Consider the following 25,036-nt stretch of genomic DNA (forward strand, 5'->3'; position numbering starts at 1 on the left):
TCTGTGATTCTGTGATTCTGTGATTCTGTGATTCTGTGATTCTGTGACATGTTATGTTCTTTGAGTGTTTCACTGCCATATGAAGAAATGAGAACTCCTCACTCTCCACCAGACTGGTTCTTAGCAGCAGCCCTGCTGCATGTTTCACTGCCATACATCCTGTGGGCTTAAGTGTCTTTCTTTAAAACAAAAAACAAAAAACCTCTTTCATGGTTCCCCTTTAAGCCACAGGATAGGATTCAACAGGACAGCTGAGGCATTGTTTATGCTTTCGTAGAATTTCTAAGCACAGCTTGTGCACTGAGTTTACCAAAATATCAGTTTCTTTAGTCTATCTGTTTCTATCAGAAGCACATCTTTAAGTTGTCCCTTGGATAAATGTAGGTGTAAAAAACAAGGAATAGGGTAATCTGCCCATCATGGTAACGTCATATATTGGTATTGGAGTGATGTGCAGCAGGGCTCGATGAAAGGATTTCATCTTCTCTCTTTTCAGTGGTTCAGTGCCAGATCTGCAAGGTGCTGGCTTTGCTGGAATGGGGTCTGATGTGGGGTAGGGTCTGAAGAATGGGGGAGAGAAGGAGAGGAAGAAACAAATCTCTGTTTGAGGTGGTGTTCAGTCAGGTGGGACAAAGAAAGGAGAGAAGGCTTTGTGCAAACAAATCAACCTTTAGTAACGAGGCCTTGTTTCTGGAAGGATGTGCGTGCTTTGTACAGGGGATTCATCCACACCAACTTGAAACTGTCTATAAAGCAAACAGTGTTTTAAGGCTGTGTAAAAATTCAGCTCTTTTCTAAAGTTGTTAAAAGAGACATGAAGTCAGGTAGGGCTTTGAGTGAAGCCAGAGCTGTGATGTCTTCTGGCACATCCTGGGCCTTACAGAAGCCTCCTGCCTCGTGTGCAGCAGTGAGGCATCTCCCCTGGGAGTGGTTTGAAACAAGCACAAACAGAGGAGCTATAGGCAAATCTTCTTGGCTGGTGTTCTGACTCCTATGGCATGCTATATCCTGAGCACTTCAGTGTTGGACTCTACTTGCTTACGTTTTCACTGCTTTGTCAGGGAAAAAAATCAGCTTTTATGATTTACGAAGCACTTCAGTGTTCTTTTCCCTATACTTGCATTTACTGTTTTCTGCTTTGCTCTCAGCTATATAAGCTTTGTAAAGGAAGCATGGAATGTGTACGTGAAGCACAGTTTACTATATCCTGCTTCACTGCTGCTGTGACATTTGCTGATTTGGTTTCCTGTAAAAACTCAGATACATCAGCTCATTTCTGGTCATAGATAACAGGCAGGAAGAGCTGCCAGGACTCCAAAAAAGAATGGCCCATATAAATCCTTTCTGTAACACTGAACTGAAGTGAGTGTTTTTATTGTAGGAAGAAAAAGCAAATGACAAGTTTTGATACTGCAGAAGGAAGCTGTTCTCTGAAAATACAGACGTGTTCGTGACTTCAGACCATTGCTCTACAGAAGTACCAGATAAGGTGACCACGTTAGTGTGAAATACAGTGTGAATACAAAGCTATGGTGTCAGAGCTCCTCATCCTCTGACATGTGGCCACTGCCTGAGCCATCCCGTGCTGGGCTGGCTAAAGGAACAAGCAGCTCTGTGCCCATTGTACGGCCAGGAAGAGGCTGTGAGGATTTTCTTATAGTGAGGTGGGAATTGCAGCCATCTGATTCCAGGAGTGTTACTGGAGGTAATCTGAGTTAGGTTTATGGGCCAGTAGCACAGTCAAGGATTGGCTGATGATTGGCAAACCGGGGTGTTTTTATCTTGCAGGCTCTGGCACCACTTGAAATGACAGAGAAATATTGAAATACTAAGTTTTTTTTGTTTTTTTTTTTTTTTTAAACCTCTGGGCTTGAGCACCATCTATGAAATGGCAGAGATAGCAAAACATAGAAGATGCACTGGTCTTGACAAAAAAAGAAGTACCCAAGAAGAGAGAAACTCTTCACTAACACAAAATTAGTTTTAACTCATTGTAGTAATTGTTTTCTTTTTTTTTTTTTTTTTTTCTTATTTAATTGACACAATCAGTTTTGAGAGTTCACATTTAGGATTGAACTAGCTGCCAGGTTCCACAACTTCTGAGTTGTTCTGATGCCTCCCATTGAAATGAGAGATGAAAATAACCCATCCGTGACTGTGGGCAATCTCTTGCTTCCAGCCAAGGAACCAGGAAAGGCAAACAAATAATCCCAACCTCCCAACCCCTTCCTGTTTGGATTATTATCCCTTTCCCCTAGGCACCTTTTATCTTTGACTGGAAGTTCTTTCCCTTGTGTGTGTTGGTTTTTTTTTTTTTTTAATTATTAATTTGACTTATAAAAGAAATGCCTTTTCTGTCCATGAGAATATCTATAGAAGTTGGAATACAAGTCGCCCACAGACAACCTGAATCTGTATGAACACAGGAGGGAAAGACTCCTGGAAACAGGACCATTACTTTTGGGCACAGGACTATTATGCAGGAAAGAAAAGGAGAGCTGATCAATCTAGCACAGATTTATAGACTGCCTGGAGAAGCTGTGGGTGCCCTCTCTATTGAAGCATTCAAGACCTGGTTAGATGGGGACCTGGGCAGCCTGATCTGGTAGGTGGCAACCCAGCCTATGGCAAGGGGTTGGAGCTGTATGAGATTTAATGTCCCTTACAGCCCAAGCCATTCTGTGATTCTACTCGGTGCCTAATGTCAGAATACCTTAAATTGATGAAATGCATATGGTGCCTGTGTTGCATGCAAAGAACCTGCGGAAAACTGGTAGCTTAGGTTAAATTCCAGGACGTGTGGATACTAGTCCTGTTTTCACATCACAGAGTGCTGTTTTCCTGGATTTGAAATCTCTTGGCATAGCTCCCAGGAATCTGAACTGCTTCCCTTTAAATTTTGCGAAGTCAATATTCATAAATATTCCCAAGGAATGTCTGTTACATGGTGGTATGAGGCATTTCATTTAAATCTCAATATTTAATGCTTATTTTAATAGCTCTTTTAATGAGAAACCATTTGGACAAGTAACAATGAAATTGGCTGTTTGCCTTAAGCATGCAACCTGTACAACTTGGCTGTGTGGCACGAGATTTTCTGTCTTCTCGTAATACCTCCTGATAGAAAAGAAAATGGTGATTCACCTTCTGCTTTTTTGGAAGGGCGTTTTTGTTGGAAATTCTTCTCAGTGATGAGGTGAAACGATGATAAATGTTCAGATGCTTCTGAGTCAACAACTGAAAAACTTCATTCCAGGTTCACTGAACACTTCTCAGAAGGCAAGATCTTTGGAGCTCCACAATTCTGGTTTTATTTATTTATTTATTTATTTATTTATTTAATGTGTTGCTACATTTCTGACTAACTTTGGGCTTCTTGCTAAACTTCTCAAAACTCAAGTCAAGGTTGCTGAATTTCCCGGAATGGGTGACTTACAGTGACTTGGACTCACCTCTCCTATCTTAAACCTTGTAAGAGGAGAATAGCTCTAATTCTTGTCTTCTCTCTATCTTTCTTCCACTAAGACCTAGCATGGGAAGTGCTTCCTCAAGAGAATGTGGAAAGATCTTTATCTTTTGGGGTGGCACTGCCCTGAATTTTAGCTGTAGATGGGCAAGTGGGGGAAAAAAGGGAGAAGGACCATCATGGCAACCTCAGCAGCCTCCTGAGATCTGGGTGAGGTTGTATCCCCAAAGTATCTTCTGGATAACTCCCATCCTCTTGTTCTAGTTTGTGTTTCCTCACGGGGGTACTTAGTATCATTCCAGCTCTCCTAACCCAGCAGGTTTGCTCCTCATATCAGAGCTCCCTTTTGCCAGGCAGTACAGCCTCCTTCCCTCTACCCATCTCACAGGTCATCATGCATCTTCTCAGGCCGAAATCTATAAAATTCTTTCATATAATATGCTGGAAGGTAGGATAGCTTTGAGAGTGTCTCAGCCACTTCTTGGCTCATAAATTTTGGTGTATTTACTACTCAATACATGCATCACTGCGTTTGCTCTTCTAGCAAGTCAAGAAGTGTAGCAGCCTTATTATTTTAAGGGTAAGGAAGCAAGGGTGGAAATGAAGTGAAACATGGTCACTGAGTTAGGCACTTCGGACTGACTTTAGGGAGGTCTGTATGTTTGTCAGGACCAATACTGCTGCTGTGACAGGACACGTGCTGTGCAGATGATGTGAAATCCATGGTAGGAGGCATCCATCGCTGTACACTTGCCCAGATCTGATGCACCCTGCTGTGGTGTGTGAGTCATCTCATCCTATGAACCCACCGTGACAAGCAGTTCTCAAAATTGCTCAAGTGAGTCTGAATTTGGAAACAGTTCTGGACTGATTAAAACTGCCCTATTTATTGATGGGAAAATGCCAATTAAAAGCATTCTCAAATTTGGTCGTTCCCTCTTACTGCTTAATTTCAAGTTTTCTTTGGTAAACTGAACTGAAATCTGATTCCTTTTTTGAAATAAAACCCTTCTGCCACATGGCAGTACTTTGTTGCTGTAACAATTACAAATGAATATTCATGAAGTCAATACTTACTGGTATGTTGAATACTGACATTTTTATTTCTAAAAAAGAAAATTCCCATGTTGCTCAAGTACTACCTAACGATTTGCAGAACTTAGACTTGTCAGGTATCCTATTAATACTTACAAGATCAAATCAGTGAGGATGCATGGTTTTTGTTCCAGGTTAGAAGATCTGAAGCAAAGATAAAGCAAGCAAGGGGAAGAAAAAAAAAAACAAAAAACAACCAAATAATCTTCTTCTGTGCAACAACAACAACAAAAGAAAAGAAAGAAAAAAGAAAAAAAAAATTAACCTAAAAGCTTCATCTGACAGTTACTGACTGATCCTGTAGCCTGTTCAGAGATGTTTCTTTTTAAATGCAGCCTCATACAGTTTTATTCCTGTCTTAGAGAATGATAGCTCCTGAAAGACTTCTGATAACTCAAGTCCATGGTTAATAGGCTTGGTTAATGTTTTGACTTACTAATGATGATGGATATGAAGACTATTTTCTTTGAATTAGACTGGATTTTCTTGTGTTTGTACTGTGATGTGATAAACAGGACTAACAAAGCAGCTGTATTTATTCTTTTAGTTTTCCGTATTATATTTCCACTTCTGTGTTTCATTTCTGTAAAGAGAATTTCCTGGTAAGGAAAATTTCCTCATCCTTTTTGAAGGTCTTAGTTCCATGTGTGATCTACCACATTTCTGCTGTTTCTTTTCATCCATGGTAAATAACTAGAATGGAGCGTACAATACAAAGGCAGAAACTACTATCAAAGTGTTATGGCATTGTATTAACTTCAAGCTGTGCTCTGCTCAGCTCCTACTGAGTTCCAAATTATACTGAACTTTGACTCTTCAACTGCATGTAGTATTATGCACAAAGAAAACTTGTGGAGATCACTGGTGTACTTGTAAAGTTAAGAAGGGATTAAAAATGTGTATTCAATTTGTTAATTAAAAAGTAGTTTTACTAAAAGACTTTTGGCACTTAAATAAATTAGAAATGGCAGCCTATGGCTTTATCAAGCATTTGAGAGAAAAATACAGAAAGAAATAAGTAGGAGAGAAATCATCAGCAGGTTGCACTGCAGAACTTCCAGACATCAGTATCTTAATGCTGAAAGGCCTCTGAGTGCATGTGCAAAAATTCAACAGAAAAATCTTTGGTATGTTTGGATTCTGTTTAAATGAGATGAGGGAATAGAACATGGTCCAATTTAAGGCTATGTTCCTTCTTGGTTCTAAACAGGCTGTCTTTCTTTGCAGTCTTTTTATGAAATATGTATGTCTTACGAAGTTTCTGTTTTTGAGATTTAAAAAAAAAAAGTATACACTGAAGTGATGTCTTGTTTAAGAGAGAGAATTCTTTTCCAAGTGGATCTGTCTTGACTGTGTTCAAGAGACTCCTAATAGGCTGATTTGAAGATGTGATCACCTTATAACTAAGGGCCTCCTACCTGTACTTTGGACAAAACTGTCCCGTCCTTGCAATCCAATGTCTAGCTGTATCTCTGACATAACAGAATACCCTGGAAAATGAAATTAGAATCAAAGAAAGTAATCTGTTTAGATGTACTAGAAGTTTTACAGCCGTGGGTCTTATGTACTTTGCCTCTTGAGAATCTATGATGATAGAAAGCAAATAACCATCTGGAACTCCTTTATTTTCCTTAAACATCTGTTAACTTCTGGCTGCGTTTATCGTGGCTTTTAACTATGCAGGCAACACTTTTTTGTAGCTGTAAGGAACCAGATATGTGAGGGTGTGGAAATTCCTCTTTATTTTCATAATATGGGTGAGGCATAAACCAAACTTGACATGTTAGGAGTCACGAGAGTGCACGTTCCCAATAGCCATGCATGTTTATGAAGCTATTATAACGTATGCAGGGGAAAGTGATATTCTTGTGTTCTTACTTTGTGCTAAAAGCAGAATGCTGGAATTCAAAATTTTGATATGTATGTATATATATATATATATATAATATATATAAGACACAGATACATGTCTGAATTAGTTGTATTTAAAGTGAGTATCATACATAATAATATTGGTATTCTCAAGGGGATTTTACTAGGTGAAGGCTGTCTGACAACAGGTATTAAAGCCTTGACTTTACACCTCCTAAAACATTCTGTTTTGGTTTCAGAAATTATAAGTGTCAAAATCAATTTCTGAATAACATTTCAGAGGAATAAGATTTGTACAAAAATTAAGTATTGATTTTTGCCAATTCCTGTTTTTTTTTTTTTTTCACTGCCCTATATCTTATTTATATAGCTTATTAATATAGGATAGGCACTGGATAAATGATGTCATCACAAATGTTAGCATGTAAACAGATGTACTAAAGATATACTTAAGAGCAAAAAGCATAAATGACAACGCAAATGTTAGAAATGCACAAAGAACTACTGAATGCCATCTAAGAGACACAGAAACACACATGAAACGTCAAAAAAAAAAAAATCTTGGATGCATATGTGAAACAACAAACAGAAGAAGGGTTATTATATTTCACGTCTGGATATGATTTCATTTAGATAGAACTTTCCATCTTCCTGTTGACTATCAAAAATCAAGAGCTACTGTGACTTCACATTTCAGGGTATTTTGCCAGGAACAGTCACCAGTTGCAAGTACTGGCTGTGCCAGAACTGGAGAGGGTCAGACCTGTTTCAGAGAAATCTAGGCCTTTCTGTTCCAAATGTAAACGACAGCTGGCTTGCTACCCACAGAGAAAGATGAAAACATATGTCTAGCTAGGGCATGTTTAAGTAGTATCCTGTCATTAGTTATTTAGCAGATTGAATTATCCAATTTGGTGACTATTTGCCTACAATTCTCTGTAGCCTGAGACTTTGCTGAATCCTGTTGTCCTCTAGGAGATAAATTCTTTCCCTTGGAGAGTATACAACGTGTATATGTAGTTGTGCGATGATTCCCAAGGAGCAAGCCAGACTCAGACTTTATTGTTGAGCAGTATGCTGCAGATGATACATAGAGATTTGAGTGAATAAACTCATCCAGATCACCAAGGCATATATACAATTGTGTGTATATGTCTGTGTTTATATATACATGTACCACTTTCGGAATGACTTTGAAGTGGCAGTACCTCCAGTGTGTGCAAGAGGCAATGAGAAAAAGGCTTTTTTGGAGAATCAGGAAAAGAAGTAATTTGCTGAGGTGAAGATCCCAAGAATAACTGGAATTCCAGACTTAGTAGGAGCTCTTCTAATGTCTCATGGTTGGATCTCAGGAAGTCATCTAGTATGACTCCCTTCTTGAAGCATGACTAATTTGAAAACTGCATCATGTTGTTAAGCGCTTGTCCAGTTGAGCCCTGGGAACCTTCAAGAGTGGCCGAATGTGGTCTCTTCTGTTGTTTTCCATGCATACCTCATTCCTGGCATGGCCACTCGCTGTCAGATATGGAATGCTACTTACTACCATTTTCCTGCCTATTTGTGAGACACCTGTTGATACTTATGTGCAGCCCCCCCCCCCCCCTTTTTTTTTTTTTAATCTAAAGACTTTAATTATATTGAGACTAAACTTTGCATATTGTGTCCCTTTGCTGTTTACTGCTCTTTACTGAGGCTGTTTAGTCTGGGGAAAAGGAGGCTGAGGGGAGACCTTACTGCTTTCTTCCAATATTTGAAAGGTGCTTACAGCAAGAGCAGGGTTGGTCTCTTCTCACTGGTGACAGGATGAGGGGAAATGGCCTTAAGTTGAACCACGGTAAGTTTAGGTTGGATATCAGGAAAAACTTCTTTACAGAAAGGGTGTTAAACACTGAAATAATCTCCCCTGGGAGGTGGTTGAGTCACCATCCCTGGATGTGTTTAAAAACCGTTTGGATGTGGTGCTGAGGACATGATTTAGTGGAGGGTTGTTAGTTAGGGTAGTATGGTCAGGTTGTGGTTGGGCTTGATGATTTTGAGGTTTTCTCCAAACTGAGGAATTCTATGATTTTTTTGGCCAAGAGAATACCAAGGATTCCCCAAAGTGTGGGTTGTGGTCTAACAAATACCATTATTCTATCAGGAAAGCAGTATTCGCTCTCCATCTCGTGACTTGTTCCTTCTGGCACTATACGCTTTTCTTGGGTTCCAGTTATTGCTGTTATTAAAATAAGCTTGTAAACAGATCTTAAGGTGACTTAAAATATATTTTTTCCCCTCTAAAAGCATTTTTCAAATGTACTTTGAATGCCTGGATGTTGCTAAGGTGGCAGTGTTAGAACATGGGGCAATTCTTCATTTTCAAGTTGTACTATGATTATTTGAGTTAGCTATATCTCCTCAGTGGAAGTACTTGGGTCTTTCATTAGTTCAGCATAAGGTCGTTCTAGGCAGTTAGAGAATAATAAATAGATGCCATCTACTGCAGCAAGAGAATTTGTATCAGTTGCAGGTTGAAGTTTCCCAGGTGAGAATCCACTGACATAATGACACAGAACTCTGCTTTCCACCTCCTGTTTTTGGGCCACGCTCTGCATGACCTTTATGTGTATCCACAGATGTCACAAGAAATTGTGAAAAGCATCCTCTTTCACTCCCTGTGAGTTGTCCACAGAAGAGTTCAGCATGGCTGAGTTGGCTGGCTGGCATCCCTACTTATGTTACGGAGAGCCTTGCTGTGGAGTTCAAATGAGCTTGGATTTTTCTCCATTGTTTCTTCTTCTGTAATGACACTGTAAACGTATTTTACTCACTCTGACCTGTCTCCTTGCATAATAAGCTCACATGAGTGCTTGCTCTATTTTTCCACTCAGAAGCTTCAAGGAGGCTTTTGAAATTTTCTTGTATGTACCAGAAGTTTCCAAATGCCTGGCGGTACGAGAATGACAGCAGAGGACACATCACGTACGTGGGTAAGCTCAGTGCTTCTGAAATCCATCAGGCTGCATCTGCGGTGTTACTGTACTCAGTAAACTTTACAAAAGCCTCTGTATATACAACAGCAGTAAGATTGATGCTCTCCATCCACCTGTGACCCGTCAGCCCGCGTTCCAACTTCAGGCTCTAAGCAATGCCGTGTTGCTGCCCCCAAAACGCGAGGCATTTGCTGAGGTCCCCCTGGGCTGCGAGACCTCCACGCCGGCTGTGCTTTAAAGGCACCGCTTCAGAACGATACTTAAATTGGCACATCTTAGTGGAAAGCCGGTACACTCGTCTGGGGAAGCGATGCTTTCTCTGCTCCCTTCCTTCCCCGCCGGGACTTTCCACCTGCTCCCGGGGGGAGGAGCGACGGGGCACGGCCCAAAGCCTGGTTTCCCATTAGTAGGTCTCCCCTCGTCCCGCAGCGCGGAGGAGCGGGGCTGTGGCGGTGCGGGCGGAGCGCTGTCCCGCGCGGGCAGGTCGGAGCCTGCCGGCCTTCCTCGCCCTCTGCAGGGCTCGTTTTTTTGGAAAAGCGAGCGCCGATCCACGTGCGACGCTGACAGGGTCGCAAAGGGGATAAAAAAAGAACAGCGGAAAACAGCCCGGCGCGCCTCTCAGCTATCACCACGTTATCACCTGCGTGTGCCTGGAAGGAGGCTCTTCCCTCCGCTGAGGAAAATCAGCTTAGGAAAGCAAAGTTTGAACAGCGAATTCCTGTTATTTCTAAGCACCCCATGTGACAGGATATTTCCTTATCGTTTCGAGCCCAGAGCTTTCCCCCGATCCACCGGCCCTTCACAAGTGCGGCGGAGCTGCCCGGCGGGCTCCTGTCCTCACAGCGGCGATGGCTCCCGCCCCGCTCCTGCTGCTCCTCGCCTTTCTCCCCGGCGCTTTTCCGCTGCTGGGTAAGTGCCCGCAGGGACTGTGCACGGCACGCCGGGAAGACAGCGGGGTCTCCGAGCCCCGGCTGACCTGAGGCGATGTGTGCGTTTGTGTTTGTGTGTGTGCACGCGTGGAGGGGGCAAGCCGGCACGCAGGTGGAGAAGAGCCCCAGGGTCGGGGGGCAGCCCGCAGCCACGTTACCCTGAGGGCAGCCTGCACTCCTGCAGCGCCCTGCCCCAGCTGAGCTGATGCATGGCTGAAGTTGCCCCATGCGGGGGCCCTTTGGGTTTTGGCATCCTAGGGTGCTCCAAATCAGTCTGTCCTGGGAATGTTAGCAGTGTCATAGGGTCTATGGTTGAAAGCTGGAGCTTGCACATGACAATTGCTCTGATTTCTAGCGCTCTGTTTTCATACAGGGAAAGTTTTGCATCTGCCATTCCTCAGCATCCTCTGTAGTCAAGGTTGAGGTTTACTGGAGCACAGTTTCGTAACACCAGCTTGTAACCCTTCTTGTTCTGTGTAGTTAGCTACAGTCATTGCAGGCTGTCTGCTAAGAGAAGTCATCCTGCTGGCTGCCTCCTTGCTTCCCCTCTCCCTTCCTTTGGCTTTTGGTGTGCTGCTGGGGTATTCTGCGTTGGCCTTTGATGCTGTTAGTGTTTCTCTGACTTCATGAGCCACTTTCTGATCTCCACTCATGTAATCTATGATAGCTTGCGTGTACTACAAAGTCCAAAGTTGTTTTTGCATACTGGAACTCCTAAAATGTAATCTCTACAAAAGATACTTGTCACAATCTTTCTGTGGCTGGCAATAGTCAAATCATTAGCATGATGGGTAAAGAAAAATAAAAACTAGTGAGAAAAAATCTATCAGGATTTGCTTGGGACAGCTAAAGGAAAAGATGCTACATGTCTCTGGATTGGTTATTGTTTTGGTTTAACGTTGACAGATACCTAAGTACTGCATTGCTGCTCTCTTGTCCCAGTCCTCAGGGGAACTGGGTGTGGGGATATCTGGCCAACTTCTAGAGCAGCCTCCTCCTGAAGCTTTTACTGCTAAGCATGATCTCATCTGCTATGGAATATTCCTTTGGCCAGTTCAGGTTCACTGTCCTGGCTGTGCCCCCTTCCCATCCAAGTGCCTATCCCCAGCCACCTGACCTTTGGGGGCTCAGGCTGTTAACACAGCCTTGATGCTGCACAACCACTGCTCAGCAGCTGCTTAAACATTAGTGCAATATCAGCACTATTCTAGTTACAAGTGCAAAGCACAACACTGTATGGGCTGCTGTGGAGAAAGTTAATTCCAGTCCAGTCAGACCCAGTACACTTCTAGTGGTTGGTTCCTATGCCTGACAGCTTCCTATGAGTTCTAAAGGACCTCCTTCCAGAAGTAAATTTTGAAACTTTCATTACAGGTTACTCCCTTAAAAACTGTACTGGGACTGTGTTACTTGAGGTGATGCTGTGGAGGACCTTCCTATGTACCTCCTGTAGCTGATCTGTAGTGAAGAATGGGAGTTCTAAAGCAAATATTTCTACTAAATAGTGATAGAACACATGGTTATGTCACTGAAATCTGGGAATAAGGCTTACCAACATAAATGACATGTTAGAAAGCTGACATTACTTTATTGCAGTACTCATTGCATGGGGGAAAATCTTTCCTCCTAGCATGCACATGTAGGAGCTAAAGTGCGCACGCACACACACTCACGCTTAGCATGTGAATATTCATACGTTTTCTGCAGTGCCTGCTTATTCTGAGAATTGCTGTACACGTTAAAACCCAATGCTATGCATGCACTATGTATTATGGAGTTCTTTTAACGGATCTTTGGTGGTGGTTGGGTTCCACTGGGAGGTGCTATCTGGCCAAAAGTTCATATGCTTAGTAGGCTTGGTCCCTTATTTGCTCAAGGTATTATTTATAGAAATTGGCTGCTGACTAAGTTTGTAATTATTGTTTTGACCTTATGGTAGCTAACGCTATCAACCCTTGTGGAGTACAGTGTACTTCTTCACTTGTGAATGTTGAGACTCTGCTTCTAGATTCCAAGTGTCCTGCTTATGTAGGAAAAGCAACCTTCCCTAGGTAAGATGTTAGTTTGCTTAAGACTCTGAATTAGTTGCTGGTTATCAATTACGTAACTGAATAATTTTGCTCAGCTCATTTGACAGATGCAGCTCAATCTGTTAGCAAGAAGCGATATCAAGTAGTTAGAGAAGTGTTGGCAGGGTATAATGAGTGTTGCACAGATACCTGACTTTTTAAATTTTCTTCTAGTCTCTCTAATATCTCCCTTACATCTCACAAAGAAAGTGTTATATGGGAATCTATATTGGTGTTCAAATAGACACAGAAGTACAGCTGTAAACTGGAGCAGCCTAGGCCCATGGTACAAATCATCTGCATGGTGATGGATATGACAGGAGTGACTATGAGTGAAAGGGAATTCTGCAGTCTCGGTCACAGTTGCTCCTGTGTCCTTTTGCCTCGTTCTTCCCTCCTGTTTGGGTGCCAACTTATTTTCAATACCTACTTGTATAAGCTGCTGCATTGTGTTTCCACGCTGCTAATGCCTTGTAAAGGTACAGTCAAAATGTAGAGGACCGAATATTTACTTTTCTTCCCCTAGCCTCATCTCTTTATTCAACTTTCTGGCATTGTCTCTGCAAACAAAACCTCCACTCTGCTTTTGGCTTGGCTGAGCAGCCCAGACTTTTGACTTGGGACTATGTTTTTCACGTGTCTAGCACCCTCTCTTTAAGACCGTAAGTTGCATAAAATATGTAATGTTGCGTTAGGCCAGAAGTACAATTTTAGCAGTTTAAAAGATCAGGCGATGTTTTTCACACTTGTGAAAAAGTCTGATGTTTTCTTTTAACCGGAAACTTTAAGTAAGATTTCAGGAAAAGGAGAGTTGCAAGCATTGCATGTATCGTTGTGCTAAACTCTGGTAGAAAAGCAGAATAAAAAGTTATCACCAGCAGCGACAATTATATATTTCCTTGTATTGTCTATGAGTAAAACTGATTGGCAAAAGGGAACAATTTGTGCCTCCAGTGCTCATCAGTTTTATATGCTTCCCTGTGAACTGGAAGCCAGAGGACAGGAGAAGGAAACTGACCCATGGGTGAGATAAGTTTAGGTCAGCTCTTTCTCTGAGGTAGAGGCTATTTGTTCCCAGCTTCTTCTGTAGTAATTTATGATCATTTCCATATCAGCAGAAAAGGGAAAATGTTTTGTGGTTAATCTGTTTTCCCCTTACGTATTTTTGCATTGTATAACTTGCTTACTTTGGTAATCTAATGCTAAAATAAATAGTGTTTTAATTAGCTTTAATCCCAGACTAACATAAATAAGTACTTATCTTCCCTTGCTTGTAGCTCACTTAAAATACATTTTTAAGGCCTTGATCAACCTGTTAAATTATGAGATGCAACATTAGAGAACTATTAATTTGTCATCCTAAAACATATCTCAAGAGGACCAAAGGAGAAGGAAAAATTCTCAGTCTCTGGATGAGACCAGTTCATGTTTACCATGCAGTAGATCCAGGTCATATAAGAAGTGCTAGGAACTTCTTTAGTGATTGCAAGTTTGAAACAAAATGGATAAATGCATGTTGTTAAGTACATTGTACTAAGGAGGAGAAATAACTTTGGGAGCTATAAACAGTCTCATAAATTTTCCTTGGTCACTAAGAGTTGATGGCAAATCTCACTGTTTTTCATTTCATGTATTTCATTCTTAGTGGAAAAATGTAAGAAAGGAGGAAATCACCAATGAATGCAGCTGAGAGAAAAATGATGATGCTATTGTAACCCTGCAAGTAGTTTGTGTGTAAAGGTAAATTAGGAGAAAAAAAAAAAAAAAATCTTTCCCATTCTGTAAGACTTCAGGGATTTCAGCAGAACTGATGAAAGCAGATCTGTCCATTATGGAGAAACAGAGCCTGAAGAACTTACTCTGTAGTCCTCACAACGGGAGTCAGGATCAAGGAAGCAGAGCTGCTGGAGCGCTCAGCCTCCAGCCCTGCAGCACATGGTGTGCATGCTCCCCGTTCTCCCTGACTCCCATGGGTGCAGTTTGGAACAGAACTACAATTGGGCCTTTTTTCCTCAGTTTATTCTATGTTTTAAAGCTGCATGAGGCGCTAGATCTGTTTCTACTGCCTTGCTGTTTTTAGTGTAGATTCTTCCTTTGATGCAAAATAGTTTAAATGTCCTGAAATCTGAACTAGTTGTATTCTACAGTCACTTTAACAGCTGTAGATCACGGGAGGATCCCGTCCTCTTTTGCTGAACAGATGATGAGATTTCAACCCCAAGAGTAGCATCTAGTCTCGTATTTCATTTAGATAGTAAGTAAGATTATTTCAAGCCAAGTGATTCCATTGTTTTTTGTCTTGCAGATACTAGCATCTTTTTAATATATAATGAAGAACACAAGCGCTGTGTATTGGCTCAGAGTTCTAATTCAGTGACTACTGCTCCTTGTGTTCAAGAAAATGAGTCTCAAAAATTCAGGTGGGTTTCAGATCACCAGCTTATGAGCATAGCATTCAAATTGTGCTTGGGAGTACCTTCGAAGAAAGACTGGGTTCCGATCACTCTGTATCCTTGTGACAAGGCTAGCGAACTTCAGCGATGGGAATGCAGAAATGAGACTCTCTTTGCAATCCAAGGGGAAGATTTGTTTTTCAACTATGGAAACAGACAGGAAAGGAATATTATGCTTTACAAGGGATCTGGTTTATGGAGTAGGTGGAAAGTCTACGGAACTAAAGACGATCTGTGTTCTCGAGGCTATGAAGGTAAAGTTCTATAAATTAATTTCTGTATTTTGAACTGGCTGCTGTTGTATCTAATTGCGATACAGGAGATATGTAGGAGAATTACCTTAGTCTTGTTGGTGATCAGCGAGTGTGGGCTTTGATAAAACCTATAGTACTTGAGTGTGTTTTATGTTTCTGTGGGGTTCATTTTGCTTTTTTGTCAGAGGTATGATCATTAAAAATTAGATAATTAACCATGCAAGGCAGAGGACAGTGATTCATTTGGAAGGAGAGGAAAGTCTTTGGTTGTTCAGAACATGCATACAATTATTATGCAACAGTTAATGATATTTTTGATTTTTTACATATGTACAGAAAGACAAAGAGTGTTCTGTTGATTATGTTCACCTCTTCTCTGCCACTCCATCCCTAGGGAGAAAATATAATTTTTTTCATTAAGGATTCAGTTAACTCTTGATATGTTCAGCTGCAGTATATTGATGGTGCATTTCTAGATGTTTGACATTCCTCTGAGAGCTGGTGCTGAAGTGTTAAATAAGTAAATTAGATATTTTAAATAGTTAAATTTGAAAATGCACGTATATACACACAGATATGATGGCATTTTGGCAGAGAAAGGGAATGATCCATTTTCTAGGGTTTACACAAAGAATAACTACAGTATTATGGCTCTGGATCAAAGGCTTTTATTTGAATATAGCATAAAGAAGATACTCTCTGGTGTAGCTTTCAGGTTTATACATACATGACATAGTGTTTAAAATGATCAGAATTGAGTTATCAACAGAAGAATCAGTGATTGGGCCTAAAAAGCAAATTGCTTCATTTAATGGATTTTGTACTTTTGATTGCTATGCATGTAAAATTTAGCATGGGAATACGTTTGTCTTGGCTCAGTCAGTTCTGGTCAGTAGTCTCCTTTTCTGGCCAGTGGTCTGCTTTAAGTGATGAAAATTGGTCTAGTTGTGGCAATGGGTAACAGATAACACCTACAGATTGAAAATTGTCAGCATTCCATTTATAATGCATATTGTATACTAAGCTAGCAAACTGTCCTTACTCCAATATGATCATAAAACTGGATTGATGTATATCCCATGCAAATTACCACTTACACATTTTTTTTTTTTAAACTGTCATATCTCCTTAGATACCTACACAGTGAGAGGAAATGCTGAGGGAGCACCTTGTGTATTCCCTTTTAAATTTGGTAATAAGTGGTATGCTGACTGCACAGATGCTGGCAGAGCAGATGGCTGGTTCTGGTGTGGAACCACTGCAGACTATGATGTTGACAGGAGATATGGATTTTGCCCACTGAAAAGTAAGTTTCATGTATTGAAGATTCTATTTTGCTCTTTTATTCAACTGTCTGGGAATGCTGCTGTCCTTTTCATGTGCTCTACAAAATGTAATTCAGAACTGTATTTTTCTGTCTCTACACTGCTAGCTATCCTTTTAGGAACTAGTTACATATGTGAAAATAGGGCTCAGCATTAAAAAAAAAAAAGAAACTTGACTAAATCCAGGTGAAAGTGTGTGAATTGTACACTGGAATGTGTAATTACAGCATTTACTCAAACAGAAAGTTAATTTGATGTAGGGATGTTACATTAGTATATCCTGTAGGCTGCATAGACATTTGTGCTGCAAAAGTGGGAACTAGAATATAACTGAAATGAAAATTAAGACTACTTCAGAAATGAATTGCATTTGAATATAAAAGAGCTTATGTGGTATTTCCTTAATGTATATACTACGTAGCTGACTGTTCTGCAGTAGAATAATTAAAAACAGTGAGAAGCATTTAAATTATTAATTCCCTGGTTTAAGTGCCACTAGAGTTTGAGCTGTAGTATTATGTAATACAGAACTTCACGTAGAAACGTTGATATTCCTTTAAGTGAATTTGAAGACATGTTGAAATTATGTTTAATTTGAATAAATTTTCTCTTCTGTAAAATATGTACTAAGCACTTTGTCTACAAACTGCTGCTTTTTCTGTCATGATGGGAGAGGGGGAATTTTTCCTTCCCTTTATTATTGTGTTTTGTCCTAAAGCTCCAACTGACTTCAGTTAAGAACAAAAGAAAAAAATGCCTTTCCTCTTTCCTTTGATGTGAAGAAAACAGAGTCCATTGATCTTAACTGATTTGATGAAGTTTTATTGTATGAAGTACAATTTCCATGAGTGTTGTGTTCATTATTTCAGAGAAATAAAAATTGCAAGTATTTTCCTCTGCCAGTATTATTTTCAAGATATTGAAAACATATTGGCAGTATTAATTCCATGAATACAACACATGCAAGTCCAGCGAATGTTTGTTACCTGTCTAGCATTCTTAGAGGAAAGCAAATAGGAGGTGTCATTAAAAAATTGTTTAGTTCTTTGACATAATTCAAGGAAATCCATTCAGATTGTTTTTGGAAAAAGCTGCTTTATGCTGATTGCCTGCATGCTTCCTTCCTGATTCTTCAGTACTGGCTATAAAATATTCACATTTAGGTCGTATGCTTTAAAGAGAGACAGGCAGGAGTAGGAAAGTTTTAGCCCTGCAATAGAGAACTGTGCTGTACTACAAAATGAGAAGTTATTAAACTTCAAAAGCACTTTTTAAACATATAACATTGAAGTTTTTGTATGTTAAAGATTATTAAATAGGATGTCAGAAGTGTGCTTTTTTTTTTTTTTTTTTTTTTAAACTATCTGGGGGGTCAGAGGTGCTGATAAAAAGTAGGCGATGCAGACTATTGCAACTCTTTCTTCTAGAGCTCAGACAAACACTGAAATTCAGATTGAGTCCATCACTTTTCTACCGTAAACAAAACTAACTCTAGTGTCCAGAATGAGAGGGTCTAAGATCGTACTAAAAGCAATTGTACCCAAAAGAAATGTGGAAATCTGACTGATAGAGTGAGTTTGAGCCTTTCAGATGGTGCTTCAAAAAATGCTGGTACAGTGACAATGAAACTTAAATCTCAACAGAAGAAACTGAGAATTGTTCCTGCTACTTCAAGACAATTTTTAATATCCTAGGAAATACTGATTCTTTACTGGGTACGCTATGTCTTTTTGAGCTACGTGTTCCATTGCTGTGTTAAAGCTTGTGTTGAGGAAGGTTGCACAAGGTAATTTTACCAGGAACACGAGTCATAAGATGTACATGCAGCTGTATTCAGTAGGCAAAAGTCCACTGAGGTCCCTTTCATGACAGTTGAAATGGATGAAATTTTTCTGAAAAATTTTGAAAGACTTGTAAGTAGTGCAAAAAAACTTGCAGCTGCCTAAGAAGGAAATAAATAAAGAGTGCAGGGAATAAGGAAGCATTTAAATAATTTTAACCTTGAATATTAATCTAACTGGGCAAGTCTGCATTTGTGCATTCATTCAAAAATATTGACTTTATTTTATTTTATGACAGGCCTTTTCCTCACGCTGGTGTTTTGAGATGTTTTGAAGGATTTTCCATCGTGGTTTTACGTCTAGTTCAGAATGCCTTGTGAATTGCTCAGCTGAGTTACAAAGAGTCATTGGTCTTGTTTTTTTCTGATTTAGCTGGAACTCATAACTTGATTTCAGACCTCACAAATTCATTTAAGAAAAAGAAAGAGAGAAGCATTGAAGAAAAATATACCTACGTGAAGATAAGCATGTGAAAGAAATTTAGTATTTTTTAGATTTTCTTTTTTACTGTTGACAACACCTAGTTTTATGCCTTTGTATATAATACTGTAAAATAATATAAATTATTAAGTATATTCCTTCCTGACTGTATGGTCAGGGAGGAAGAGATAGCAGTTGTATTATAGGGTATCTAACAAGAATTATATTCAGTTCTCATTTACTAAGATTCTATTCTTTTAGTTTCGAAGAATATTGGACTGAGATTCCAACTTGTTCTGGATGGATAATACAGCAAATAAGAACACTTCTATGGTTACTGCTAGTCAAGGCCAAATTTCAGCTTGCAGTTTTGAAATTAAAATTTCTGAAGTCCATTACCAGTCTTTTCAGATTTAGTGGAAGTAGTACCAGTTTTAGTGGAAGTAGTACATATGGTAGTCCTGTTAACACTTGTTAAAATTGCAATTCTAATAGGTATTTCCACTGGTAGGACACTTTTTCTTGATAATAATTCTTAATAACAATAATTTTCACCAATTTCAGTGTAATACAAAATTACATACTGAATTAGTCTGTGTAAAGTTGAGTTTTTTCCAGTTATGCACTCAGGTCAGGTTTTGTTTCACATGAATGAAGTTTAGATGCTAAAATATATCATTCCAGAAAAATGAATCCTCTGGGTTTCTCTGGGGATATTAAGATTTAAACAATACCATGTAGATTTTACCAAATCCTGCTCTCTTAAGGTGTTTAATTGCCTGGAACTCAAATATTTGAAGAACTAAAAATTGGAAGAGTAAGAAATGAACTTTATTTTTATGAAAAACCAAAGTTCTACAGAACGGCTTCATATGCAACTGTAAATTAGTGACAGGGAGAGGAAGGTTAAATGCTTTTTCTCTTCTTTCTACTGATTGCACAGTATCTGCAAAATCCTTTCTACAAGGCCAGAGACAATCTTTACTGAATTATAGATTTTAATATTGCAGTCTCTCTTTTATCCCAGACATGTGCTTGTGCATATGGTATTGTAGAACATAGCATAGTGAAGAAATTTTGGCTTCTGATGTTCATAAAATGCTTTGGGTAGAAGTTACTTTCTGAATAATGATAATGGAATTGAAGTTTCCGTATTTATTCAAAGGTCCATATTAGAGTATACTATGAATTTATTTTGTTGCCTAAGGCTAATTTGAAAAGAAGCACTTCATATTGTCCATAAGCTATCAGATTTAATACAGGAAAAAGTGGAACTGGTTACTGACCTGCTGACATCTAATATGTACCACTCTTTGTCTTGAGTTTTGTTTATTGTACTGCTTTCCTCTTATTTACACGCACAGATTTTCTGAGCTCTCTGAATTCAGAAAAGACCTCTTTCTTTCAAATTTTTTGCAGCTTGCAACTTAAAGAGCTGATACAGACTGATTTCAGGAATTTCAGGACATTTCCCCTTGTCAGCCGACATATAGTGACCTCTTCTTTATTTTGCTTTTGTCATGCAATTATACTCTCTGTATGGAGTGATATTTGGCTCACTGTTTGGGGCTTCAATTTTTCAGTCCAATGGGTCTGATTATCTTTATTTTAGTAAGATGATCTAAAGCCACTTTACATAATACCCAAAATTGTAAAATAAATGAGGATTTCTTAACTCAGAGAAACCATCTGTTTTATGGGCTTCAGTTAGTGTGAGACAGTAAGACCTTAGTGTTTTTCTCCATGGTGACAAATCAGTTACTTTAGAGCAACTATAGCTGTTCATCTTATATCTTAAACAGCAGCTTTATTGTCTTGGAGAAAATGTGGTATTGTTTTGTGATGCGTGTGTTGTCCAACATGGCTGTCATGGTTTGGCCTAGGCCTGGATTTACTAATGCATTAAAGGACTCCTTTTATACCTGTTCTTTTTTGCAGCGCGTAGCTGTGTGTATTTTTGCTCAGTGATTTATTCTGTGTTGTATCTGTCTCAGTCTTTGTGATCAGTTGCAACATTTCTTTTTCTCTTGGCAGTTAATAGTATTGATTCGTTGTGGAATACAGATCCTCTAACAAATGTCCAATATCAGATAAACTCTGAGTCAGCACTGACGTGGCATCAGGCAAGGAAAAGCTGTCAACAACAGAAGGCTGAGTTATTAAGTATCACAGAGTTGCATGAACAAACATACCTAGCAGGTAGAGTAATATCATCCATCAGGGTTTTTTTTTAAAGTGAATTGTTTTAACTGTGACACCTACATAGCATGTTCTGTCTTGAAAGCTGGTATCTTCTTCAGTTCTTTTAATTCTGGATTTAGATTGTTATCTTGAATAATTCAGATGGAAACTTGAAAAGATAATGATGATTTTTCTCATGAATTAATATTGCTGGAAAATTACAGTGACATAAAAACCACAGCAATTAAGTAATTCAAGCAATAAGGAAAGAATTTTGGAATGTATGCAAATCCAAAGTAGTGCTCAAAGAAAAAATGCAAATGCGAAGATTGCATTCTTCTTATGCTGCATTTGCTGTCTGTACCAATCAGCATTTTTGCCAAATATTTTTAAAGCTGCTATATCATCTTTATATGCCAAAATATGAAAAGGAAAAAAAAAAAAAGGAATTAATGAACTAGAGGACTTAAAAATATCTTAAATTCAGACTCCTATTTTTCTCCCAAAATCATTTCCAAACTTCCTTTCTGTGAAAATTCAATCCTGAATTCATGCTTGAAGACATTCATGTTCTACAGAGGCAGGCAGTCTTGTTTTCACTGTCTTCTGAGCCTGTGTACACATGTGAGGTAGTCCAATGTTACAGCTACTAGATAGATTAGAAAACATTTTGATATTTTTTTTCTATGCTGTAAGCTGAATTTTTGTACTTCATAAATTCAGAGGATGATTGATTAGTTGATAAATCTATTTTTGATATTGTATGTAATCTGTTCTGTGAAAACGTTTGTTTCCAAATGTTAATGGCCAAAACACAAGTCTTCTTTACGGAGTGTGATTAAATTAATCTTCAAATTAATGCTCAAGAGAGCATTGACATTTAGGAGCAAGTTGTTAGTAGACGTGTTTTAATTACCAACTATAATATATGGTTGCCAAAGTCAGTTTTTCATTCTACAACTTCTACAGCAAGAATTTGCAGAATTAGGTTTTCCTATCATGCTCAGATCTTGATTCTCATAAACCATCACTTGTTTGTGAAGCAGTACTGGAACACATTAACCTGTTGATGCCAAATCAGACTCTTGCATTACATCCCAATCCTTTTCAGTACTTAACAACCCCTGCTTGTAACTTGGCTGTACTTTAAGTGTTACCCATAACCATAGTGTCAAAAACAACTAAATACATAGAGTAAATTTGAAAACTGGTATGATGCTATCAGTCGAAGCAGAAGTGCTTAATGTAAGTTGTGTGATGATTTCCTGTAAGCTATGCAGAAATACTTCAATTCAAAAACAATCAGCACTCATCCAGCTAAGCTTACAATTCTTAGACATAAAGCAGAGAGAAGCAATTAAGTCATAATTACTATAAAAAAGCCCACAGAATTCGATAGAACCATGCATGGACATGATATTATTTCTAAGTGCTTTTCAGACTTGGAACAGTAAGTTGGAACATGTTTTGGAATCCTGACTTACTTTGGCTGAAGAAGTGAATTCAGATGAGTTTCAAAATGTACCAGATGTGCTGTTAAAAAGATGACTTTTGGAATGATCATATTTAAATGTGGCATGATAAAATATAAACAGCTTACAATACTACTTTAAAATATTTAGTAAATTTGAAGCTCACATTTGTTAATTTTATTGGAAAAGAAAATATTTACATGACAGGAAAGGATTCATATTTGGTTTTAGAAAATTGATTGTTTATTTACTTCCCTTCTGTCAGCTATCAGTTTTATATTTTGTAATTCTGGGGAAAAAAATTGATTTGCTTTGTATTTATGATAATCTCCTTACAAAGAATGTATACGTATTGTTGTTTCTCCATTCTAACACAGTTCCTCACACCTAAAATTGTGAAAACTCTGACAATAAGAGAAATGTGAGTGATGTGAAACCATATGAGCAGTTTAGCGCAGTCACCTCAATTTAAAATTTTTAAATCTTGTACAGGGAAAAAAGAGAACCAAAAGAAATTAAACTTTCAAGTTTCAAGAGAATGTTTTCTCTTGCTGTGCACTGCCAGTATCTTTCTTTATCTCTGTTACCTAGGTTTGACTGGCAAGCTGAGTTCTGCTCTCTGGTTTGGCCTTAACAGCCTGAATTTCGACAGCGGATGGCAGTGGGTTGGTGGTGCTCCGTTTAGATACTTAAATTGGGTTCCAGGTAAGATTATGTTTTTTTATAAGGGGTTAAATTCCTTTCATTTCTGGTTTGTTTTGGTTATTTGCTTAATGATTGGATTTTTATTTTTATTTTGGATTAACCAACCTTGGTGGTAATACATACAGAACTAAATATATTAGACTAGTCTACCCTGAAGCAAAACCAGCTGTTTCACACCTGTGGCTGCAATGCTGGACTCCAGTGCCAGTATTAAAAACATATTCTCCATGACATCTGTAGACAGCACTGAAGAGGTGCTTTTATTATTCAGTGTCTTTGTTAAGGTGACTTTTATCAGGACCCTTGTTTCCTTGCAGTAACTATTCAGGAAGTCTTTGGAGACTGATTTAAGTGGATGTCTGAAGTTATACAGTTTGAATACTCTTCATTTTCATTGAGCATGTCCCATGTATTTAATTTGCAGTAACTCTGTAAGTTACTCCATCATGTCACTCTGTAGTACCTCTTTGGAGGTAAGCCCCAAACCAAATTTTAGGTGGACAAAACTTCTTTGTAAGCTTTGAAGAATGAGTTGAACCACTGTCTAACTTGCTCTCCAATGGTGAGAGCACACAAGGCAAACAGATGGGCTGAAGTACAAGTTCCTGAGAGGATGTTTACAAGTCTGTCTGCCAAAAGCACAGGTGAGGAGCTGCATGTAGCAAAGGGTGGAGAAAGCCTGGCTGAGTTAGAGCCAAAGCAGCAAGGGAAGCTGTTTATGACTGCTAAAACTGCAGGCAGCTCTCATTTATCTTGTAAAGAAGTATCTGAGTTTTGGAGTAACCAAAATGGGACTCCATTTGTTTTTCACTCTGCTGGTATCTATATAACCAATTTTACATGTGTGCTTTCTACTTCACAGTTAATTTTTGTCAGCGTGTCTCTATCTCATCCCTATTTCCATGGGTGTTGAAGACCTAACTGTTCTTTCCACCAGTAAATTTTAAAAGAATTTGTGAAAGCTTTACATACTTCCATCTCACTAGTTCTAAACAAATAACAGGAACATTTGAAAGTTTTATGTTCCATAAGGGTGCTAAGTTATCTGTTGCTAAAATATGGGGGTTGGGCATTTGAGAGAGCTAGCTGCCTACTGTGGAACTTTTTTGTCCATTAACATCATTTTAACTTTTGTTCTTTTTTTTTTTTATTTATCAAAGGCCATCCTTCTCCAGAACCTGGAAAAATCTGTGCAGCATTAAATCCTGCCAAAGTTGCCAAGTGGGAGAATTGGGAATGTAACCAGAAGCTTGGCTATATTTGTAAGCGAGGAAATGCTACTTTAGCATCTTTCATTGTTCCTACAGGTAGGCTTGGCAATAATCTCCTAATGAATTATTAACGGCCTAAAATTGAGAAAAGATAATGTCTGTGCAAAATGTGACTTGACCAAGATTCCTTGTAAAAGTGAACGTTGTGTACTTCCTCTTTATTCTGGTCTCCTTACTTCCTGCGTAATATAGCTGAGTTCTCTTTCTGTAAGCAAACAAAACTTTCACATTTTTTATGTAGAATAAAAAGCTAAATAATTTAATGCTTAAAATATTGTGTAGTTATCTAAAAACCCATGTTCTCATTGAAACTAATCTATCTCTCTTGCTGTCATTTTTTGTTACTTATGAAATGGAAAGTTTAAGAGTGCAAATTAATAGTAAACTTAAAGAATTTAAAAAAATTATTATAGATTTAAAGATTTGTTTAAAAACTATGTGTGTATGTAGTTAAGTATGGATTTATATTTTCTATATATCTAAACTATTTAGTTTAATTACAAAATTCTTTAGATTAAATACACGCAGACACTTTTTTAGAAGAAATATAATTTGGGCACTTAAGGTACACAGGAAAGACACATCAGGGATAAGTTTTCATAGCTTTATTTAGACTTATTTCATTATTTTATCTCTTTGTGCTATAATTTACACTGTGACTTTTTCCTTTGTTTCAACACTCTTTCCTTCCGTTATACCTTGTTTCCAAGT

General features: G+C 38.6%; 1 protein-coding gene across 2 annotated transcripts in view; it reads left to right on the top strand.

The window, feature by feature from the left end:
- The first annotated feature begins 10,086 nt into the window (after positions 1 to 10,086).
- Positions 10,087 to 25,036, top strand: part of MRC1 (mannose receptor C-type 1) — a 48,532-nt gene continuing 33,582 nt past the window's right edge. Inside the window, exons 1-6 of one of the 2 annotated variants that reach the window (XM_042888228.1) lie at positions 10,087 to 10,314; positions 14,709 to 15,110; positions 16,243 to 16,416; positions 20,731 to 20,895; positions 22,941 to 23,054; positions 24,215 to 24,361. In XM_042888228.1, the coding sequence (XP_042744162.1) occupies positions 10,254 to 10,314; positions 14,709 to 15,110; positions 16,243 to 16,416; positions 20,731 to 20,895; positions 22,941 to 23,054; positions 24,215 to 24,361 (1,063 nt within the window). In that variant the 5' untranslated portion in view covers positions 10,087 to 10,253. Of the gene's footprint in view, positions 10,315 to 14,708; positions 15,111 to 16,242; positions 16,417 to 20,730; positions 20,896 to 22,940; positions 23,055 to 24,214; positions 24,362 to 25,036 lie in introns of those variants that run through there. The other variant, XM_042888229.1, reaches the window with a different exon arrangement.

The sequence above is a fragment of the Lagopus leucura genome, unplaced genomic scaffold (assembly GCF_019238085.1).
Source record: "Lagopus leucura isolate 7727_CA_CO unplaced genomic scaffold, USGS_WTPT01 Super-Scaffold_100157, whole genome shotgun sequence".
NCBI lineage: Eukaryota > Metazoa > Chordata > Aves > Galliformes > Phasianidae > Lagopus > Lagopus leucura.